This window comes from Mytilus californianus, unplaced genomic scaffold, assembly GCF_021869535.1.
Source record: "Mytilus californianus isolate M0D057914Y unplaced genomic scaffold, xbMytCali1.0.p SCAF_7, whole genome shotgun sequence".
NCBI lineage: Eukaryota > Metazoa > Mollusca > Bivalvia > Mytilida > Mytilidae > Mytilus > Mytilus californianus.
The window spans coordinates 105213284-105237269 of NW_026262723.1; the positions used below are offsets into that span (position 1 = coordinate 105213284).

At 33.5% G+C, this 23986-nt stretch overlaps 1 protein-coding gene across 1 annotated transcript in view; it reads left to right on the forward strand.

The window, feature by feature from the left end:
* Window positions 1-23986, forward strand: part of LOC127709614 (uncharacterized) — a 401059-nt gene that overhangs the window by 307170 nt on the left and 69903 nt on the right. The window contains exons 132-144 of the mRNA XM_052215217.1: window positions 920-1037; window positions 1480-1658; window positions 3236-3395; window positions 5184-5381; window positions 6479-6643; window positions 7112-7183; window positions 8931-9090; window positions 10593-10828; window positions 13963-14093; window positions 17205-17358; window positions 18029-18250; window positions 20794-20887; window positions 23001-23118. Of these exons, the coding sequence (XP_052071177.1) occupies window positions 920-1037; window positions 1480-1658; window positions 3236-3395; window positions 5184-5381; window positions 6479-6643; window positions 7112-7183; window positions 8931-9090; window positions 10593-10828; window positions 13963-14093; window positions 17205-17358; window positions 18029-18250; window positions 20794-20887; window positions 23001-23118 (2007 nt within the window). The remainder of the gene's footprint in view (window positions 1-919; window positions 1038-1479; window positions 1659-3235; window positions 3396-5183; window positions 5382-6478; window positions 6644-7111; window positions 7184-8930; window positions 9091-10592; window positions 10829-13962; window positions 14094-17204; window positions 17359-18028; window positions 18251-20793; window positions 20888-23000; window positions 23119-23986) is intronic.

Below are 23986 nucleotides of genomic sequence, written 5' to 3' on the forward strand. Positions count from 1 at the left end.
TTTTGGTCAAGGTAGTTTTTGATGAAGTTGAAGTCCAATCAACTTGAAACTTAGTACACATGTTCCCTATGATATGATCTTTCTAATTTTAATGCCAAATTAGAGTATTGACCCCAATTTCAGGGTCCACTAAACATAGAAAATGATAGTGCAAGTGGACACATTCTTGTTAACTATTCATTCCAAATGTCATCTCCAGACTTTAGTCTTCTTATCATTTGTTTTCTTAATAGGAGATTTCTCAAATGTGCTAGTCGTGTGAACCCTCTTACAAAATCCTATTTTTGAATCCTTCATCTTTGCAACTTTTACAATTAAAACCATTTTGAAGTACTTAAGTCAGATATGTTACGTGGCTCGAGAACAGTTATTTTGGAGTGCATTTCTTTTAGTAAAAAAAAAGCAAATTAAAAAAATCCCACCTGCTCTATCCAAAAAAGATTTTTACAGTGTAGTGTAATACTTTTGGGACAAATTAAATCAAAATTATAAAACAGTCTATCGGCTCTAACACAAAATATGGACAATTTTATGTTAAGGAGGTCTGTAATTCATTTTTACAGCTTCAGACATACTAATTTTCAACCTTTTCAAACTAGACCAAATCACTACTTCACCTAAAAATGCATGCCCCAAATTTTTTTTACATGTAATTTCATCCCCCTACTTACTATTTTATGCATAAAATATAAAGAAATTAATTTGGAAGGTGTATGAAAAAAAATTGCAAGTTATACACTGTCCAGACTAGGGACTCTATTTGTACACAAAGAAAATCAAAGGACGATAAATATGTCCCTGGACCTAATAGTGGACCAAAAACTAATCAATAACTAAGATCCATCGTGATATGAATAAAAGGAGATGTATACCTAATTAATCTGGATGCACAGATACATGTTTTTGGCTTTTTTTTCAGTCTGATGTGACAAGTTTGTCCAGTAACTTTGAGTTTATAGATGAAGAATCTGGTTTGGATCATTTTAAAGTTCAGATATATCAACATCATGAAGGTGTAAGATCCCAAGTTATACCAGGTATGCCAAATCTAGATAAACTCTTATAGGTGGGGTGTTATCAACATCATAAAGGTGTAAGAGCACAAGTCATACCAGGTATGCAAAATCTAGATAAACCTTTTAGGTTGGGTGTTATCGACAACATAAAGATGCAAGATTGAAAGGATTTATCCATATCCTGCATAGAAGCAGTTTTGATAATTTATGACAGAAGCAAGTTTGGTTAACACTTGAAGATTATTGATATTTTTCAGAAGGAAAGATAGTAAGAAGAAAAAATAAAAAGAATTTGAAAATAGATAAGTAAAGAAATGGATTTAGTTTTAATGATGCAACATATTTTAAAAGACATTTTAACGTCTTGAAATAAACTGATGAAGAAACACATTGTAACAATTCTATGAATGAAAAGACTTTTTATAAGATGTCATTATTTGCACATTTTTTATTATGTTTTTAGCAATTTATGGTGAATGGTTAAATCTTGGTACTGATGTCAGTATAAACCACTACACTCAGACAGATCTGTCCTTACATCAGGGCGGAATCTACAGTATGAGGGTGGGAGCTGTTAACAAGGCAGGATTTGTGGCAGCATTTGAGACTAATGGTGTTGTCATAGATACCACACCTCCTGTTGTAAGTATCTGTTGTCAGTATATTAGGGTGGAGTATACAGTATGAGGGTGGGAGCTGTTAACAAGGCAGGATTTGTGGCAGCATTTGAGACTGATGGTGTTGTCATAGATACCACACCTCCTGTTGTAAGTATCTGTTGTCAGTATATCAGGGTGGAGTATACAGTATGAGGGTGGGAGCTGTTAGCAAAACAGGATTTTGTAGCAGCATTTTTATAAAACTTATACTATAGGTTAATATCAGCAAAATTTCGGACAAGTCCTATAATGGTGGCCGATTGACTTTTTTTAAAAGAGTTATGCCCCTTGGAAATATTAAATTGGAAAATGGCCTCTTTAGGGCTCTCACAGGTACAATTCTTGCCAGATTTTTATAAAACTTATACTATAGGTTAATATCAGCAATATCTCGGACAAGTTTTATAATGGTGGCCAATCGACTTCTTTTAAAAGAGTTATGCCCCTTGGAAATTTTAATTGATGGAAAATGGCCTCGTTAGCGCTCTCACGGGTACAATTCTTGCCAGATTTCTATAAAACTTATACTATAGGTTAATATCAGCAATATCTCGGACAAGTGCTATAATGGTGGACGATCAACTTTTTATGCCCCACCTACGATAGTAGAAGGGGCATTATGTTTTCTGGTCTGTGCGTCCGTTCGTTCGTCCGTCCGTAACAAATTGTGTCCGCTCTATATCTAGAGAACCGTTATGATATCACAGTTTATACTTGACATGTATATTAACCAACACTAGAGGATGTGTCATAATGTATGTACAACTTCCTAGGTCAAAGGTCAAGGTCAAAAACTTTGGTTTTAGTTGACAACCCCATGTCCTATGGTAAAGATCTTGTCCGCTCTATATCTTGAGAACCGTTATGATTTCAAAGTTTATACTTGACATGTATATAAACCAACACCAGAGGGTGTGTCATAATTTATATAAAACTTCCTAGGTCAAAGGTCAAGGTCATAAACTTCGGTTTCAGTTGACAACCCCATGTCCAATGATAAAGATACAAATTTTTTACCACATATTATTCACAGCGGGGCCCACAGAGATGGCTCCCATCTCAATGATATCTTGTTTTTTCTGCAAACTTGCCACAAGCTTGCAACAAAAAGCTGCAATGTTTGCAGGAGGTTTGCAGCTAGCTGCAAACATCTGCAAACATTATTCAAAGGGTTCCTGCAAACTTTTTGTTTGCAGCAAACATTTCAGTTCTGTAAGGGAGTGCAAATGGGTCATGGTGTCCTATGGACACATATTCTTGTTAAGAACAAGTATAACAAGAACATATTTTTGTCAAGAGTTGTTTCTTTTGTACAGGTTAGCTAACTTAAATTGTTGCCAGACAGGATATTCTTTTTATGTTGGAGTTCTTTATAATATGTAGAAGTTATCGTTTTCAAAACAAATAATAATATTTGTCAATGGACATTAGGCAAACAATAAATTATGAAATGAGTTTTTGCAGAAAGATTCCATGTAAGCTATTGACCTGTGAACTTTGGTTTACCAACCAATATAGCTACTTACAAAAACTATAAATGACATTTTTTGATTTTTCTAGATGCACTGGCTACATGTAGGAAGCATAGCTGGCAGAATAGAGACAGTTATAGATGAATATGTGTGGCAGGCTGATACTACTGGGATCAAGGCAGCCTGGGGAGCAGATGATCACCAGTCAGGCATTACAAAGTTTAAAGTAGCAGTGGGAACAACTCATGGTGAGTGTTCATTTAAAAAAATCAAACACCTTTTTAGTCTCAAGGTAGCATTTTGTCCTAGGATGCGGTAGGTCATTGGGTTCATGCCTAGCCAGGTCAAATCAAAGACTTGAAAAATGGTATTTGCTGCTTCTGTGCTAAGCATGCTGTATTATGAGTAAAGCAAAGACTGGAAGGCTCGGGTCAGAATAATGTGTCTGGTTAGGGAGATGTGAACAAGCAAGTTAAATATATGGCTCTGTGTGTCATTCTTGTAAAAGACAGGATTTATATCACAATCCATCATCATCATCATCATCATTATTCTGTTAAAAGCTCTATAGAGCTTATGTTTTGTAGTTTGTAACTATACTGAATATAAATAAAGCTTTCATATCTTCCCGTACGAAATAAGTAGTAGGATTCCACCTAGACACTAGTAGGAATGTAGTAGGAATCTACCTAGAATCAAAGATTCTATATAGAAAGTAGGCGGACAGGGAAAATGAACAAAATTCTGACTGGATTTTTTATTTTTTCACTAGCTAAATCCTACCATCTAGCTGGAATTTTAAAAGTCTGTATGGATTTTTTTCTGTTTTGAAAATATGAAGTGGGAATTTGGACAGAAAATCTTATTAAATTGTTCATTTTCCTACTACTAGATTCCCACCAGAATTAATTTATTCCTACTAGAAAATCTTTCTACATGGAATCTTTTTAATTATCTTAAACTGGATTCCTGTTTGCTAATGACACACATTTTGCTGTGTTAAATGCAACCAAGTTCCAGTTCACAAATTCAAAAGTTTGAGGATAGAAGAATGAAAAGTTGAGTTGGAATTAACACAATGCTGCAAGGGTCAAACAACTACAATATTGAAATATGAGAAAATATATATGGCTCATGTATAGATTGAAGGTAATTTTTATACTTTTAAATGAAATGTTTGATCTGCATGTTTGCCAATACATTTAGTAATCAGTTATTTCAACAATAGTGCATAATTTTATTCATTATTTGTTCATTACTATTTAATTTCATCTAATCAACATTTTTGCCCATATACTTATATAACACAATTTATAGCTTGGATATATATCACATGCAGCTTCCTCATACATTTCAAAAGTCATGAATATATTCCATGCATTTCCTTTGTTCTTTGTTGTTGAGATTCAAACTTAAATGATTGACTCAGTTGTGTAGTTGTGAATATACACTTACATTTTGTATATTTTTTAGATTCCTACTAGAAAATATTTTTTTCTATGTGGAATTTTGAAAAATTCCTACCAGGTTTCTAGTTGGAATTTTATTTTCTATTGCTAATTTAAATATTCCTACTAATAAATTCCTGCTAATTTAAATTTTTCAGCTATTTTCCGTGTGGATTCCTACTACTGTCTGACTAGAATATCACTCTTCTCTGGGAGGAATTCAATGCAATATTCCTACTATATTCCGTGTACATTCTGTGTGGACTATTTTATATAGGTTTATATCATCATCCACTTTTGAAAATTTTACAATCTTTTCAAGCTGATTTCATGTTTCAATACTTTTCTAATAAAATAACACAACTTTAAAACTTATGAAGAAGATATTACATAACCAATACCTGTCAGGCTATGCATCAATATCAGGCACTATTAATTATGTGTTTTGGCATTATTCAACAGTCTCACTAGGTGAGACTTATAAGTATAGTATTTCCTAGGAGAACAAAAACATGTATATATATCCCTGACCTGATATTAAAATTGACTTAAAATAATTATAAAATAGTCATATTTTTGTGTATTAAGGTGGCACAGATATCATGTCTTGGACAGCTTTTGGATCTGAGAAGGATATATACATACCTGACTTGACACTACAGCTGACAGACCTGAAAACTTACACACCAGTGTATTATGTCCATGTAAAGGCAGAGAATGGAGCAGGACAGGAAAGTAATCCTGTCACATCTACACCTATTGTGGTGGTAGATGAAGACAAACCAGGTAGGAGACTTTTAAGTATAAAACTTGGCACAGAATTTTGTTAATCATATCCCTGTATATGGAAGCAGGGGGTGTTTCATATTAATTGTGTCCATTCCTATGTCAGTCCTTTCAATCTTTTTATCAACAACTCTTAAATCAATAACTTATATTTGAATAATTGAAATATATTTGGACATAATGAAATTGTACACCTCTCATTTTTTGTTTTCATTTAAAATATATTAATACCCCTGCAAACAAAGTTCTTGGAATCACTTTGTCCATCCTTAACTGTCCGATTTACTTACTAAAATAAACTATAAGTATTGCTGGGCAAGGGGTATCTTTTTGTAACAGTAAGTAATGTATTTACTTAAGCGGGTAAAATCGAAGTAATTGCAAGTAAATTTCAGTAATTGCTTAGTAATTCCTAGTAATTTTTCATTTAAAAAATTATTAATTAAAGAAAATATATAATTACTAAGTAATATTCTTTATGAGTGTTGAGTTAAAAAATTGATAATTACCATGGAGAATACTGTTTACACTAACTGGGAATACAAGATATTCAAAGATTCTTAGAATTTAATCAGGTAATCTGTTGCTTAATAATGTATGCTCTTGTATATTTCTTTGCGTCAGCTTTTGTGGCACAATTGAAACTTTTGTAGAGATTAATTTATAGTCTAATTGAGGCCAATATCAGCCATCCAGCTTTTTACCTTTTTGTCTCTAATTGTTCAATTTGATATGGTTTGTAAAAACATTTGCTATATATTTATACCCCTGCTTTAAAAAAGTGGGGGTACACAAATGTATACTGTTTTACCTCTGTCTGTCCGTCCATCCGTCAGTCCATCCGTCAGTCGGTCCTTCAGTCCGTCCTTCCGTCCCATGAATATTTTTTGTCGTATCTTTCATAGGAACTACATTACAAGGATTTCTGAAATTTGATTTCAGAGTTTATATGAGTCAGCTTTACCGTGTGATGCGTTTTCAGATTCATCACTCAACAACTTCCTGTTTACCTTATACTTTTAGCGGGGTGGGGGTATCATTAGTGAGCAGTAGCTCACAGATTCACTTGTTTATTATTGTATTTATCTCTATAACAGGTTTGGTGGTAGATGGAGCTGAAGGTACCGATGGTAATACCTTAGTACTTAATGAAGATGTAGATTATCAGTTAGACTTTTCTACTACCACACTACAGTTCAGTGGTTTTGAGAGTCATTTACATGGAGTTGTGGATTATGAATGGGCAGTAGGAACAACTCCAGGTGGTGAGGATGTTATGTCCTATACTCCTCATGGACTGGTACATTCTGAAGAGGCAGATGTTGTTGGCAATGGTAAGTTATCATCCCACAGAGTCCCTACAGTAGGTACAACTCCATGTAGAGAGGATGTAATGTCCTATACTCCTCATGGACTGGTACATTCTGAAGAGGCAAATGTAGTTGGCAATGGTAAGTTATCATCCCACAGAGTCCCTACAGTAGGTACAACTCCAGGTGGAGAGGATGTTATGTCCTATACTCCTCATGGACTGGTACATTCTGAAGAGGCAGATGTTGTTGGCAATGGTAAGTTATCATCACACAGAGTCCCTACAGTAGGTACAACTCCAGATGGAGAGGATGTTATGTCCTATACTCCTCATGGACTGGTACATTCTGAAGAGGTAGATGTTGTTGGCAGTGGTAAGTTATCATCCCACAGAGTCCCTATAAAAGGTACAACTCCAGGTGGAGAGGATGTTATGTCCTATACTCCACATGGACTGGTACATTATGAAGAGGCAGATGTTGTTGGCAATGGTAAGTTATCATCCCCCAGAGTCCCTACAGTACGTACAACTCCAGGTGGTGAGGATGTTATGTCCTATACTCCACATGGACTGGTACATCCTGAAGAGGCAGATGTTGTTGCCAATGTTAAGTTATAATCCCCCGGAGTCCCTACAGTAGGTACAACTCCAGGTGGATAGGATATTATGTCCTATACTCCTCATGGACTGGTACATTATGAAGAGGCAGATGTTGTTGGCAAGGGTAGGTTATCATCACACAGAGTCCCTACAGTAGGTACAACTCCAGATGGAGAGGATGTTATGTCCTATACTCCTCATGGACTGGTACTTTCTGAAGAGGTAGATGTTGTTGGCAATGGTAAGTCTTAGAATATGTCACCTTTAATATTTACATTCTTTCTCAGAAAAAAGAATATTTACAATGTCTTAAAACAAATAGCTGTTCAGGAATATTTTTTTTTTTATGATAAGCTATTCATTACAAGGTTTTTTGAAAATACAATAGTTTAAGAAAATATCTTTAATATTGTAAAGGATCAGGGGCATGCACCATATACACATGTCTATACTCAACTGTACAGTAGTGTAGTTTGCCTCAACAAAGTTTGAGTAATTGGGCATTGACTTCATCATAAGTGACAGTACTGGTTTTATCTATTAATCATATAATATTTTATGTGCAGATATACATTCTGACATACTTAAGATAAGATATATTCAAATGGATATGACAATCTCCTGTGAAAAGTATTCACTTTGACCTATATTTTATGGTTCATTAATCAAATTGTTTTTTTTTTTGTAAAGTTCCAAGTTCATTTCTCAAAAAAGAATTGGTCCTTAAATCACTGAAGTTAAATTATTCTTCAATTTTTTGGTTTTATTTGATAAGGTTTATTTAGCCAAGTTAGGGAGATTGCAAACTTTGTTACAACTTATTATAGATATAAGAAGATGTGGTATGAGTGCCAATGAGACAACTCTCCATCCAAGTCAAAATTTATAAAAGTAAACCATTATAGGTCACAGTACGGTCTTCAACACGGAGCCTTGGCTCACACCGAACAGCAAGCTATAAAGGGCCTAAAAAATTACTAGTGTAAAACCATTCAAACGGGAAAACCAACGGTCTAATCTATATAAAAAACAAGAAACGAGAAACACTTGTGAACCACATCAACAAACGACAACTACTGAATATCAGATTTCTGACGTAGGACAGTTGCAAACAATTGCAGCGGGTTAAAACGTTTTAATGGTACCAAACCTTCACCCTTATCTGAAACAATAGTGTAACATCACAACATAGAAAGACACACTATAAAATATCAATTGAAATGGCTTAACTCAATCAAAAGACATATTAACACCAGTGAACATACACTGAACAAATAAATTTGATTTATGATACAATGAATATACAAAATAAATAAACTAAGGGAAGAATAATAAAAGTAACATGTTATACCGCTGTGAAATGTTTAACAATTTAAGAAAAACAATATGCTTGAACAAAAATATCAGCCATTTGCAATTACTTTAAACACAGGTAAAGAAAATAATTTTGTTGTTAGGTATACGTGAACAGTTCAAATAGAGAAAGGAAATATTTTTACAAAATAAATAATTTTGATGTTTATAGTATGAAGAAGTGAAAATTTATAGTAATACCAAACACTTATCAAAGCTGGTATATAGACCAGATATAACCCTGAATAACATTAAATAACATCTTTGTTTATATTACTTATAAGGAATATCCAGTTCTGGTTTTGCCCAAGCCAATCTACACCTTAAACCAGAGATAAAATATTACTCCAGTGTTCGTGCTGTTACTAATAAAGGCAATGTTTTAGAGGCTGTGTCTGATGGGTTTACGGTAGACACTTCACCACCTGTGGTTACACTAGACAGGTAAGGTATAATAGAATGCTTAGGGTGTCATGTTTCAAATCAAAATAAATTCCAATACAGAACTAACAATAATAAATAAAAATGAATTACTTGTCCTTTGGTTTTTTAAAGGTAATGCCTTTTATTGCCAGTGTAACAGCCATTTTTAGCTTATTATATAATATATTCTTTGAGTAGCCTGGGTTTCCTGACCATAACAAGGATATTTTTAAACTCTGCACGTCCATCTTCAATAAAACTTTTTGACTTTCACTTATTGGCTTTGGGTGGTATTTATGCTGTTATGCCATCGTATTGCTTGCAACCGATTGGTTACCTTGATTCAGACCCTTATTTAAGTGAAATCCGAATGATAATGTTCATTTTCTCATTGCTATTTCATTCTTATTTCAAAATTAAATAAATGCAAAATATTAATAACTGTGTGATTTTTAATAAGGAAAAGTAGTTTCAATATTCAAATGAATAGCTGGAACAAAGAATGCGAGGTTTTACAAAAGTGTTTGTTTGCTGGTAAGGTGCTCAATTGCATAATATAATTGACCTAATATATCATCTTAAAAACCTCATGCAATTTTTTTAATTGTTATGCATTTTTGCATTGTTATTTAATTTTATCTATAAAAACCAGTGACCAGGCACTTTTTTATCTCTCAATTTCTAGATATATGTTGTAGATATTTCGAAAAATGAATAGTTGCACCTTATATACAAAATTTTCCAATCTTTTTTTACAGCGGATGAACATGAGGGCATTCCAGTGTTATGTTGCCTCAGACATTTCTGCCCACGTGACTTGCGTTTTTGACTGATAACCGAATGTATTTCGAATAATTATGCGGATATTATCGAGTGCAAAATAACATTCCTTATTGCTTGTTATATGTTAATATCATCAATAAATATTCATGAAAACAATTTTTAAGAACATAGATAAATGATATGAAAATGTTTTGTCGTGAGAAATATATATATCAATAACAAATCAAGAATACCGAAAATTTGTGTTAACACATGCGGAAGAATATCTCAGGAACGTTTTGCAACAAACGTGGGAAAATATGAATGCTGTCTCAAATCCAATCTATAAGAAAAAGGAATTATTACAGAAGAGTGTCCACCATGCACTTGCACTGCACTATCATTAGAAAAGTAGAATATAATGATATACAAATGGATAAAAATTATATATAACTGTTCTACAAATATTAATATAATAACAACAAATCAGAGTATACTGATAACAAATGATTATATCACTACAATATAATAGTTATTATGGTGAGGTTGAATTCCCTGTCATTTATTCACCATCCACACATGAATTTGTCTCAGAAAAAAAAATATCTATGTACCTTAACCTAACTTTCAGGTATAGAGATGTGATTTTTTTTCTGAGACAAGTGCTTGTGACCATCCACCAGAACTTGCGGTCATCCGATGTTCAGTACTTTAGAACTTTGATTTTAATTATTATTTAAATTGTCTGAAATGATTTACAGACTAACAGATAATGATGCCTCTGAGATGGAAGGTGGGTCCAGTATTTATCAGAAAACTGTGGATTCCCTGTCAGCCCTGTGGCATTATAGTGATGAAGAGAGTGGTATACAGAGAGCTTGGTTCAATGTAGGGACCTATCCTTTTGGAGGAGATGTGGCTCCAGTAACAGAAGTTAATATTACACCAAATCTACAAAGTTCATTGTCATTGTCTACTGTAGTTGCTGATACTTCAGGTAAACTATTCTATGCATGAAATATTTGGTACTGGACATTAAACAACAATCATTCAATAAACTATATTGTCACAAAAATGTGATAAGTTTGAAATTTTTCTCTGTAATATACCCTTTCAAAAGATTTCAAGAAATAGCCATTTGCAGATGTTAATATAATACAACACCTTTAAAGTTTATTCAGTAATTTAACTGTTTACTTATAGAGGACATTTAATACATTTATATATTTGTTTTTTAAAGCTCACCTTGACCAAAGGGCCAGTGTGAGCTATTGCTTTCACTTGGCATTCATCTTCTGACATCGTTGTCCGTTAATATTTACAAAAATCTTCCCCGAAACTACTGGACCAAATAAAACCATACTTGTTCACAGTCATCCTTGGGGTGTCTAGCTTTTAAATTGTGTCCAGCTATCCAGCCGGTCAACCAACATGGCCTCAAAGACTGAAAATAGAACACAGGAGTAAAATGCAAGTATTGTCTATCAGCTTGTAAATCTTTATAGACGAAGAAAATCTGATGGGGCAGAAATGTTTAGAATGATGATTTCTACCTACAGATCATTTAGACCAAAACTGTTAGGCAATTCCACTACAAACTATTGAAAGTCTGAAATGGCCTATATTTGTACTCGACTGTACTGATTTTTACTCGACCAGTCTGAATTGGTCTGAAATTTACTTGATTATACTCGACTGTAGTCTGAACCATACTTAACAGTCTGAACTTGTACTCGACCACACTCGACCAGTACTTAACCATTTTATTTGCGTCTGAGCCATGCTCGACCTAGTCTGAACCTTCCTCGACCTAGTCTGAACCATACTCGACCTAGTCTGAACCATACTCGACCTAGTCTGAACCATACTTGACCAAGTCTTAACCAACCTAGACATATTTTTTGTATCTATCTATTGTATTTAGTCAATTTAGGAACTGTTTTTAACAGCTATTTCCCATGGCTAGAAATTTGAACAACAATTTGAAATTTAAAATGTATTCAATATGGCATTGAAACCAAAATTTCACAATAAACATAATATAAATTCAACACCATAATTATCAACTCTTACATATATATATATCACCTTTAAAATAAAAATAGAACAAGCTGATCCAATAATCTCAAAACTGAATTGTGACTAATATTTTCAATGTTATTCAAAATTTTTTGAATGTTTCAGATATATTTTATGGTTACTGGACAATTTTCACCATTTACTTAAGCCTTGTATAGATTTATGGTGTCAGTTGAGTTTAGTTTAATGCAGTGAACATTTTTTTTATTAAAATATATTTAGAATAGTATATAACATGTATAAAGCAACTTAATAAATTTAAAAGATCACACCTTTGTTTTGTAAAACCAAGAATTTAATATAATCATGATAATAGAACTTCCGTAGCAATCCTTGATAACCATTTAAAAAAGGAAAATTAATGTGTTCGAAAGTTGCAGAAAAAATTTATTTCAATTAAATTTAAATAACTTTTGTCAAAATTAAAGACATGGCATACAAGAAGAACTTTAATAAGGTTTAATTACCTCATTACATGTGTGTTTTACAGGTAAAAAGAAAGCCCTATTTTTCTTAAACTCGTGTATTACTTATCTAGTGAATTCAAAAAGCCTTGCGATTTAAGTTTTACAGGATGTTGCAATTTTTACTGAATGTTAATTAGAAATTAATTCTCTCTGACCAGGTGTGATCTTTTTAATGAGTTTGCCCCAAGCAGGAGGTATTACTTTATACTTTACCACTATTCAGTAATTTTTTTTTATTTATTTCTTTAACTTTTTTATCGCTTTTTGATATATATTATATATATTATATCCCAAATTATAATAAGAATAGATATATTTCTAATAATTTATAAGGTTAAACAATTTCAGTGATTTTTTGGCTGTTGTTAACTCATTAAAAAGACAATTATATAACTATTGTATGTAACCATAAACCTATGTAGTTTTTCTTTAGGAATTTAGGAAAATTAAGTTTAAAAAAAAATAAACAAATGCCAACCAAGAAGCACTTTAATAAGGTTTTAATACCCTCAGTAAAGGTGTGGTTTTTAGGTAAAAGATATTTTTTTTAACAAAACTCTAAAACTTAAAATTAATATAATTAAATTATTATATAAGATAATTTGATTTAACTATCTCTATTTGATAAATGTAAGAATCATGTAAGGATGTCAGAATATGTTTTATATATATCTTTATTTTACTGTGGCTATTATCATGTCAGAAAAAAAGAAATTAATTTTAACAGCTAAAATTAAAAAAAAGTAGAGGTTATTTGGTCAAGTATGGTTCAGACAGGTCGAGTATTGTTCAGACCTTTGGTCAAGTATGGTTTAGACTGAAAAAATAGGTCGAGTACAGGTCGAGAATGGGTTAAGACTGTTTCAGACTGGTCGAGTAATAGTTCAGACTATTTTCAATGGCAAAGATAAGGGTCAAGTACAAATCAGTACGGTCGAGTATGGTTAAGACTGGGGTCGAGTAATGTCGAGTAAAATTTAGACCAATTCAGACTGGTCGAGTAAAAATCAGTACAGTCGAGTACAGATATAGGCCATTTCAGACTTTTACTGGTTTGTAGTGTTCTTTATAGGACGTGTTGCCTTTAAATAAAGGACTGTTACTATTTGTTTTGTATTTGCCTATTATCTTGAGAACTATAATAGATATAGAGAAATTTTATATTGCAAAAATTATCAGCCAGACATGATTGGAAACTGTCAGTCAACTTCTTTAAGGACTTATTGTCCATAAGTGACAATTTTTTTTCAATTTTGCCTAATATCTTGAAAACTATACTAGATAAATGATCGACAAGACAAGATCTACAAATTAGTCACATAGCTCAAATTTTCAGTCCACTCCTTATAGGATTGATGATTTTTTATGCATTTTTTGCATTTTTGGGGGAAATTATAGGAGAGAAAAACTTTAAACAACAGAAAAAATCAGCAAAAAGAGAATTTTAGCCATGAATTATATTCTAGTCTATAATGTTGGAGAGAGGCCATTCTTAAAGATGCACATAGATTCAGGTGAGAGACAGAGACTTTTTAGAACCCTAGGTTATTCTAAGTTATTTGTAATTGCATATACAATTTTATAGGAAAACCCAACATTATATCAGTGTATGCAGAAAACAAGGCTGGATCCATCAGTAAAATCACATTTAATTCAGTGATTATTGATACATCAGCACCAAATCAGGGAGTTGTCACCTGTCCAGAATATGTAGGGGTAGGTAGCATTGTAATCAATAGATACATTAGAATCAGAGAGTTGTCACCTGTCCAGAATATGTAGGGTTAGGTAGCATTGTTATCAATAGATACATCAGAATCAGCGAGTAGTCACCTGTCATTAATATGTACAGGTACATAGCATTGTTATCAATAGATACATTTGAATCAGGGAGTAGTCACCTGTCCAGAATATGTAGGGGTTTGTAGCATTGTAATCAATAGTAGATCAGCACCAAATCAGGGAGTTGTCACCTGTCCAGATTATGTAGGGAAACGTAGTATTGTAATCAATAGATACATCAGCACCAAATCCGGGAGTTTTCACCTGTCCAGAATATGTAGGGGTATGTAGCATTGTAATCAATAGAAACATCATAATCAGGGAGTTGTCACCTGTCCAGAATATGTACAGGTACATAGCATTGTTATAAATAGATACATCAGAATCAGGGAGTTGTCACCTGTCCAGAATATGTAGGGGTATGTAGCATTCTAATCAATAGATACATTAGAATCAGGGAGTTGTCACCTGTCCAGAATATATAGGGTTAGGTAGCATTGTTATAAATAGATACATCAGAATCAGGGAGTAGTCACCTGTAAAAAATATGTAGGGGTATGTAACATTGTAATTAATAGATACAACAGAATCAGGGAGTTGTCACCTGTCCAGAATATGTAGGGATATGTAGCATTGTAATCAATCGATACATCATAATCAGGGAGTTGTCACCTGTCCAGAATATGTAGGGGTAGGTAGCATTGTAATCAATAGATACATTAGAATCAGAGAAATGTCACCTGTCCAGAATATGTTGGGTTATGTAGCATTGTTATCAATAGATACATCAGAATCAGGGAGTAGTCACCTGTCCAGAATATTTACAGGTACATAGCATTGTTATCAATAGATACATTTGAATCAGGGAGTAGTTATCTGTCCAGAATATGTAGAGGTACATAGCATTGCAATCAATAGTAGATCAGCACCAAATCAGTGATTTGTGACCTGTCCAGAATATGTAGGGGTATGTTACATTGTGATTAATAGATACATCAGCACCAAATCAAGGAGTAGTCACCTGTCCAGAATATGTAGGGGTATGTAACATTGTAATTAATAGATACATCAGCACCAAATCAAGGAGTAGTCACCTGTCCAGAATATGTAGGGGTACATAGCATTGTGATCAATATATACATCAAGTTTTCTATGTTGTGTCATCTGTACTATTATTTGTCTGTTTGTCTTTTTATTTTTGGCCATGGCGTTGTCAGTTTGTTTTTCGATCTATGAGTTTGAATGTCCCTCTGGTATTTTTCGTCTCTCTTTTGTAATCAATAGATACATTGGAATCAGGAAGTTGTCACCTGTCCAGAATATGTAGGGGTATGTAGCATTGTAATCAATTAATACATCACAATCAGGGAGTAGTCACCTGTCCAGAATATGTAGGGGTATGTAACATTGTAGTCAATAGATACATCAGCACCAAATCAGTGAGTTGTCACCTGTCCAGAATATGTAGGGGTACATAGCATTGTGATCAATAGATACATCAGCACCAAATCAGGGAGTTGGCACCTGTCCAGAATATGTAGGGGTATGTAACATTGTAATTAATAGATACATCAGCACCAAATCAGGGAGTTGTCACCTGTCCAGAATATGTAGGGGTATGTAACATTGTAATCAATAGATACATCAGCACCAAATCAGGGAGTAGTCATCTGACCAGAATATATACGGGTACATAGCATTGTGATCAATAGATACATCAGAATCAGGGAGTAGTCACCTGTCCAGAATATGTAGCAGTACATAGCATTGTGATCAATAGATACATCATCACCAAATCAGGAAGAAGTCACCTGTCCAGAATATGTAGGAGTATGTAACATTATAATTAATAGATACATCAGCACCAAATCAGGAAGAAGTCAACTGTCCAGAATACGTAGGGGTATGTAACATTGTAATTAAAAGATACATCAGCACCAAATCAGGGAGTTGTCACCTGTCCAGAATATGTAGGGGTATGTAACATTGTAATTAATAGATACATCCTATTTTTCCTTATATCTAAGTTGTCTAAGTGACTGTTTTTTCCAGATTGGACCAAATAGCAATAAGGTGTATTGTAATCAATAGACATATTAGAATCAGGGAGTTGTCACCTGTCCAGAATATGTAGGGGTGTGTAGCTTAGTATTCAGATACATCAGAATCAGCGAGTTTTCACCTGTCATGAATATTACAGGGTAACACATAGACATTGTTATCAATAAATACATCACAAGCCTGCAATCAGCCCCTATCCACATTCAGTAGGGTCTGGATTATTGTAAAATAGGGCAGAATTAGGGAGTAGTCACCTGTCTTGATTTGATAGAGTCCGGTAGCATTGTTATCAATAGATACATCAGATTCAGTGAGTTGTCACCTGCCCTGATAAGGTAGAGTCAGGTAGCATTGTAACTAATAGATACATCAGAATGAGGGAGTAGTCACCTGTCCTGATTAGGTAAAGTCAGGTAGCATTGTAATCAATAGATACATCAGAATAAGGGAGTAGTCGCCTGTACTCATTAGGTAATGTCAGGTAGCATTGTAATCAATAGATACAACAGAATAAGGGAGCTCTCACCTGTCATGATTAGGTAATATCAGGTAGCATTATAATCAATTGATACATCAGAATAAGAGACTAGTCACCTGTCCTGATTAGGTAATTTCAGGTAACATTGTAGTCAATAGATACATCAGAATAAGGGAACTGTCATCTCACCTGATTAGGTAATGTCAGGTAACATTGTAATCAATAGATACATCAGAATAAGGGAGCTGTCACAAGTCCTGATTAGTTAAAGTCAGGTAACATTGTAATCAATAGATACACCAGAATCAGATAATTGTCACCTGTCCTGATAGGGTAAAGTCAGGTAACATTGTTATCAATAGATGCACAAGAATCAGATAGTTGTCACCTGTTCTGATGAGGTACAGATGGTTTGCATTAAAAATGATAAATATTCTGATAAGTGACACTGTAATAGAAACTTTTACTTGTTAAAACAAACTAAAATTGAAAGTTCTTTATTTCAGGCTAATGTTCCAGTTAAGTGTACCTGGACTGGTTTTCAGGATAATGAAAGCCCAATAGAGAAGTTCCTTGTATCACTTGGTTCTCAAGAAGGGTTTTCTGACATATTCAGCGACAGAAAAGTTGATGGAAATACATTCAGTTATACAATAAATGGTTTGTTATTGATGAAAAATTAAGTATTGAAGCTTCGTATGAAAAAAAGCTAAATAAACCGGCGAAAATTTTAATGAAAGTTAACTTTTATTTTGAATACTTTTCCTCTTTTTTCCCAGCAATCGAAAATAGAAACTATTAAAGAATATGCAAAACCTGTAACATATTTATGAGTCTTATGAAATATTTCTTGATTTTAAATATATTGGTGTCTAGTTAACTTCTTTGGACACATGGACATTTTTGTTTATCCTAGACTAGAAATATGGCCAGTGTTATAGTAAAAAGTCTAATAGAAAAGACTGATTTTAACTACATTTTGTTTTTTGTTTCCCTTATGAGAAATGATATAAAAATCAAGTTATTGGTCATTAATTTAAAAAAAGTAAGGACAAATCTGTAAAGAATATGACAGTTTTTGGAAAGGTTTTGAAAGATGTTTAGATAATATAAGGAGATGTGGTATGATTGCCAATGTAACAACTATCCACCGGAGTCCAAATGGAATGGATGTATGAAACAAGAATTCTTCAAGTTAAACTCATAACTATTGTATGGAAATCCTTGTAACTAGATTTACATGAAAAACATTTTAAAATTTCCAAGCATTAAGGTCTATTAAATCAAAAGTAATCTAAAAAAGTACATTAGGACAGAAATGATTTTATAGATGCAGATGAGTTGATGACACATGAGAAGTCCTACTATGTTACTGTGACTGCTGTTAACACAGTAGGTTTACAGTCCTACAGTTTCTCTGGACCTGTTGCCATAGATACCACACCTCCTGACTATGGTAAAGTGATTGACCTTCATACGACCTACAGAATGGATGTGACTGACAATGCAGCTACTGTACAAATGAATGCTAAAGCTTGTACAACGGATGAAGGTATTAATACAGGCAAACATGCTGATTAGATTCACATTCAAATTGTAAAATACCTTAAAAACCAAAGAAATACACATGTCACTTTAAAGGTCAGTTTAAGAGTTGTGTTAAAGCTTTTGATAGGTTAAAAGTATTAATTAGTTCTTACCAGTGAAATAAAATATATTGCAGCTTTATTTTTGTCTCACCTCTACAAAGTCTTAGGGAAAAAACTTATGCATACTGTTTACAGCATCAAAAGCATCAATTGTAAGAGTTCAATTTAACCACAACTACTTATGGGAGTTATATTATGTATTCACTTGTATCAGCATTGACACATCTGATTACCATGTTAGTTATGTGGCCCTGTAATCTCAGTCATGATCCATTGACACATCTGATTACCATAGTAGTTATGTGGCTCTGAAATCTCAGTCGTGATCCATTGACACATCTGATTACCATGGATGTTATGTGGCCCTGTAATCTCATTCATGATCCATTGACACATCTGATTACCATGGTGGTTATTTGGCCCTTTAATCTCATTCATTATCCATTGACACATCTGATTACCATGGTGGTTATGTGGCCCTGTAATCTCAGTCATGATCCATTGACACATCTGATTACCATGGATGTTATGTGGCCCTGTAATCTCAGTCATGATCTATTGACACATCTGATTACAATGGTGGTTATGTGGCCCTGTAATCTCGGTCATGATCCATTGACACATCTGATTACATGGTAGTTATTAGGCCCTGTAAGCTCAGTCATGATCCATTGACACATCTGATTACCATGATAGTTATGTGGCCCTGTAATCTCAGTCATGATTCATTGACACATCTGATTACCATGGTAGTTATTTGGCCCTGTAATCTCAGTCATGATGATCTATTGACACATCTGATTGCCATGGTAGTTATGTGGCCCTGTAATCTCAGTCATGATCCATTGACACATCTGATTACCATGGTAGTTATGTGGCCCTTTAATCTCAGTCATGATCCATTGATACATCTGATTACCATGGTGGTTATTTGACCCTGTAATCTCACTCATGATCCATTGACACATCTGATAACCATGGTGGTTATTTGGCCCTGTAATCTCAGTCATGATCCATTGACACATCTGATTACCATGGTAGTTATGTGGCCCTGTAATCTCAGTCATGATCCATTGACTGAATGAATACAACATGTACAACATTTGCATCATACTATCAAAATACACACAGAAGAGACATATCTTTTTGTCAACATTTTATTTACATAAAATAAACTATGGTTATCTAATTTGAGGAAAGCAATGTTTTTATTATTATGAAAAAATGACCAACGTGTTGATATCTTATAAATACAGGAGCAATATAAAAATTGAAATTTCTTTTCATAGTGTAAATTACATTGGATATACAATCTACTGATGACCATAACAAAATGAGACATCTGATTACCATGGATGTTATGTGGCCCTGTAATCTCATTCATGATCCATTGACACATCTGATTACCATGGTGGTTATTTGGTCCTTTAATCTCATTCATGATCCATTGACACATCTGATTATCATGGTGGTTATGTGGCCCTGTAATCTCAGTCATGATCCATTGACACATCTGATTACCATGGATGTTATGTGGCCCTGTAATCTCAGTCATGATCTATTGACACATCTGATTACAATGGTGGTTGTGGCCCTGTAATCTCAGTCATGATCCATTGACACATCTGATTACATGGTAGTTATTAGGCGCTGTAAGCTCAGTCATGATCCATTGACACATCTGATTACCATGATAGTTATGTGGCCCTGTAATCTCAGTCATGATCCATTGACACATCTGATTACCATGGTAGTTATTTGGCCCTGTAATCTCAGTCATGATGGTCCATTGACACATCTGATTGCCATGGTAGTTATTAGGCCCTGTAATCTCAGTCATGATCCATTGACACATCTGATTACCATGGTAGTTATGTGGCCCTTTAATCTCAGTCATGATCCATTGACACATCTGATTACCATGGTGGTTATTTGACCCTGTAATCTCACTCATGATCCATTGACACATCTGATAACCGTGGTGGTTATTTGGCCCTGTAATCTCAGTCATGATCCATTGACTGAATGAATACAACATGTACAACATTTGCATCATACTATCAAAATACACACAGAAGAGACATATCTTTTTGTCAACATTTTATTTACATAAAATAAACTATGGTTATCTAATTTGAGGAAAGCAATGTTTTTAGTATTATGACAAAATGACCAGCGTGTTGATATCTTATAAATACAGGAGCATTATAAAAATAGAAATTTCTTTTCATAGTGTAAATTACATTGGATATACAATGTACTGATAACCATAAAAAATGAGACAAATAATTCTGCCAACAGTATGCTTGATTAACACATGTAGTTCTGGTCAAGGTCAAATATAAATTTCCATACTTTCATAGAAAATGAAGAAGATGTGAATAAGATACTTGATTCTATATGTCCTTACTTTCTTTGTTATAGAATAGTGCTGGCTTTATTTCAGAATGTGATGCCTTAGATGCTACATGTTCAGAATCTTTAACCTCAGTTTCTGTAACCTGGCAACCATTTACTGATGAACAATCTGGAATAGCTAGGTATGGAAAAGTACTTTTGGATAATAATTAGGGCCCCGCTGAATGGCTGGTTGCCTTATAGTGATCAGTCCGTCCGTCTGTCCATCCGTCTGTAACAAATTGTGTCCGCTCGATATCTAGAGAACCTTTATGATTTCATACTTTATACTTAACATGTATATTAACCAATACCAGAGGGTGTGTCATAATGTTTGTACAACTTCCTAGGTCAAAGGTCAAGGTCAAAAACTTTGGTTTCAGTTGACAACCCCATGTCATATGGTAAAGATCGTGTCTGCTCTATATCTTGAGAACCTTTATTATTTCATACTTTATACTTAACATGTATATTAACCAACACCAGAGGGTGTGTCATAATGTTTGTACACCTTCCTAGGTCAAATGTCAAGGTCAAAAAGTTTGGTTTCAGTTGACAACCCCATGTCCTATGGTAAAGATCGTGTCCGCTCTATATCTTCAGAACCGTTATGATTTCAAAGTTTATACTTGACATGTATATTAACCAACACCAGAGGGTGTGTCATAATGTATGTACAACTTCCTAGGTCAAAGGTCAAGGTCAAAAACTTTGGTTTTCAGTTGACAACTCCATGTCCTATGTTAAATATCGTGTCCGCTCTATATCTAGAGAACTGTTATGATTTCAAAGTTTATACTTGACATGTATATTACCCAACACCAGAGGATGTGTCATAATGTATGTACAACTTCCTAGGTCAAAAGTCAAGGTAAAAAACTGGTTTCAGATGACAACCACATGTCCTATGGTAAAGATACAAATTTTTACCACACGTTATTCACAGCAGAGACAACAGAGATGGCTCCCATCTCAATGATGTCTAGTTGAGTCTACTTTGGCATAGTTTTGATAAAATGTAAAATTGTAGTTAGGTAGATGGGGTATTTAAATGTTCAACAATAGATTTTTCTTAAACTTCTGATTGAGACTTTTTGGTCAATGGGCATTCAAATTTCAATATAAAAACTGGGGGTCATGGACATTGTTTTTTCGTTAAAATACATTGAAATTAACAAAATCACAGTTATTTTATATGGGTTATTAAGGGGAAACTTAATTTTTGTTTATTGAGGAGTCATTAAACGATGGAATTGCTAAAATACAATGAGAGAATTGGTTTTCATAAACACTTCCGAAATATCAAATTAAAATAGGGGGTCACAGGCCTTATTTTCTTGCAAAATAAAAAAAAAACACACAAATTGTCCTATCAAATTCAATGTATTTATCTGCGACGAGGAGGTTTTTTTTTAACGACCTTGACTACCCATGAGGGTCTTGCACAGTCGGTAATTATCTGCACTTGATTTTAAAAGGAGTTTTTTCTGAAAATTGTAAAAACACTTTAACAACATTTAATTTTTTTATATGTTTAATCTTTAAATTTCAAGCTTCAGATGTTTCTGTTGTATATTGAATGATACATGGTAAAATATTTTTAAACCAATAAAGGATTTTTGCTACATGCCCAGAACTTGGATGCTCAGAAAAAGACATCTGATCTACCCTTAGAGTCCATGGTTTTGTGATTGAACTGATATATAAAAGTATTGTTTGTTCAAATTAAAATAATTGTAAGAGACAAGTAAATTGAATTTTCCTTTTTTCTCATCATTTAAGTGGGTCTTTTTTTTTTCTTTTTTTTTTGCATCACACAGCCTTTGTTAAACAAAATACTGTGAAGTGAAGTTGTATGCCTAGTTTGATACACATATATCTACCTCACTAGGCAAAGGAGCTGATAAAAGAAAAATTGTTTGCTTAAACTAAATGTTTCTAATATAACTATTAGCCTGTGTCATGTTCAATTGGTTGGTCATTCTTAACTAAAGAATTTTCAATTCTCTATTTCAAAGTCTGCAATCTTAACTATTTTGATGTATAGGCTTATTGATTATTTAATTTTTTTTTTCATTGTATGTGTTTTTGAGATATTTTTTAATTTATTTTACCTAGCCTAAAAGTACCAGACAACTTTCTGCACTAGCCTTTTGAAAATTTTATAATATGTGGATTAGTTTTAAAGTTGATAAGTCTGTGTATGTTATTGGAGCATTAAAAAAATCAAATAATGTATTTATATTTTTCTGATAGATATGAGATAGCTGTAGGGACTACTCCAGGGGGTGGACAGATTAAAACTTTTTTCAGTATACACACAGAAACCAATTATTATACAGTAACTGGACTGAATTTAAGTGGTCTGACAAAGGTAATTATTTTACTAAATATTGTAATACTTATATATGTCCCACTATCTAGAAGTTGTTTTTCATATAAAGTTCTGTACTTGCAGTAAAATGTACAAATAATTATATCATTCCATTAATTATTGCTTAGTTGTAAATATTTATCCACTAGGATAGCGAAAACAAAATTCAAATACAAGTTTATTTTACCCTCTGTAAACAAAGTTTGGGGTGTATATTGAGGAATCAGCCTGTCTGATCATCCATCTGTCTGTCCGTCTGTCTGTCTGTCCGTACCAACTTCTTTATCCTTTGTTCAATTCACTTCAAACTTAGTACAATAATTGATCATGATATGCAAATGTCACCATCGGAAGGGTTTTTTTTCTGTTTAATTTATCCAGAAATATGTGCTTTTTAGAACCGGTCATCTCATCACAACTCCTCCATCGTGGTTTATTGTATCTACATGAAGCTTAGTACATGTACATTCTCAGAATCCTAATGTGCAGTTCTGCATGTGGATAGAATGTTCCCATTAGTTGAGTTTTTTAGAATTCTTTCACACTAGAAATTTTGGCCCTGTCAAGCACCTACCTTTTAGCAACTTCTCCTCATGTTTTATCATATCTACATGAAACTTGGCATATTGTTAGATCCTTTTATACAGATGTTTATATGGGTATAATATTTTAGATTTCCATTATTATGCCACCTTTGAAATTTTTTTCCCTTTTAAGAACCAACCTTTTCATTGGAACCCCTACATAGATCATATCTGTATCAAATCTTGTGGGGCAGTGTTAAACAGTCTCATATCATTGATACATCACATGTATATGTTTCAATTAGGTACACTGGGAGATTGATTATCCAGTATATTGCTTTGAA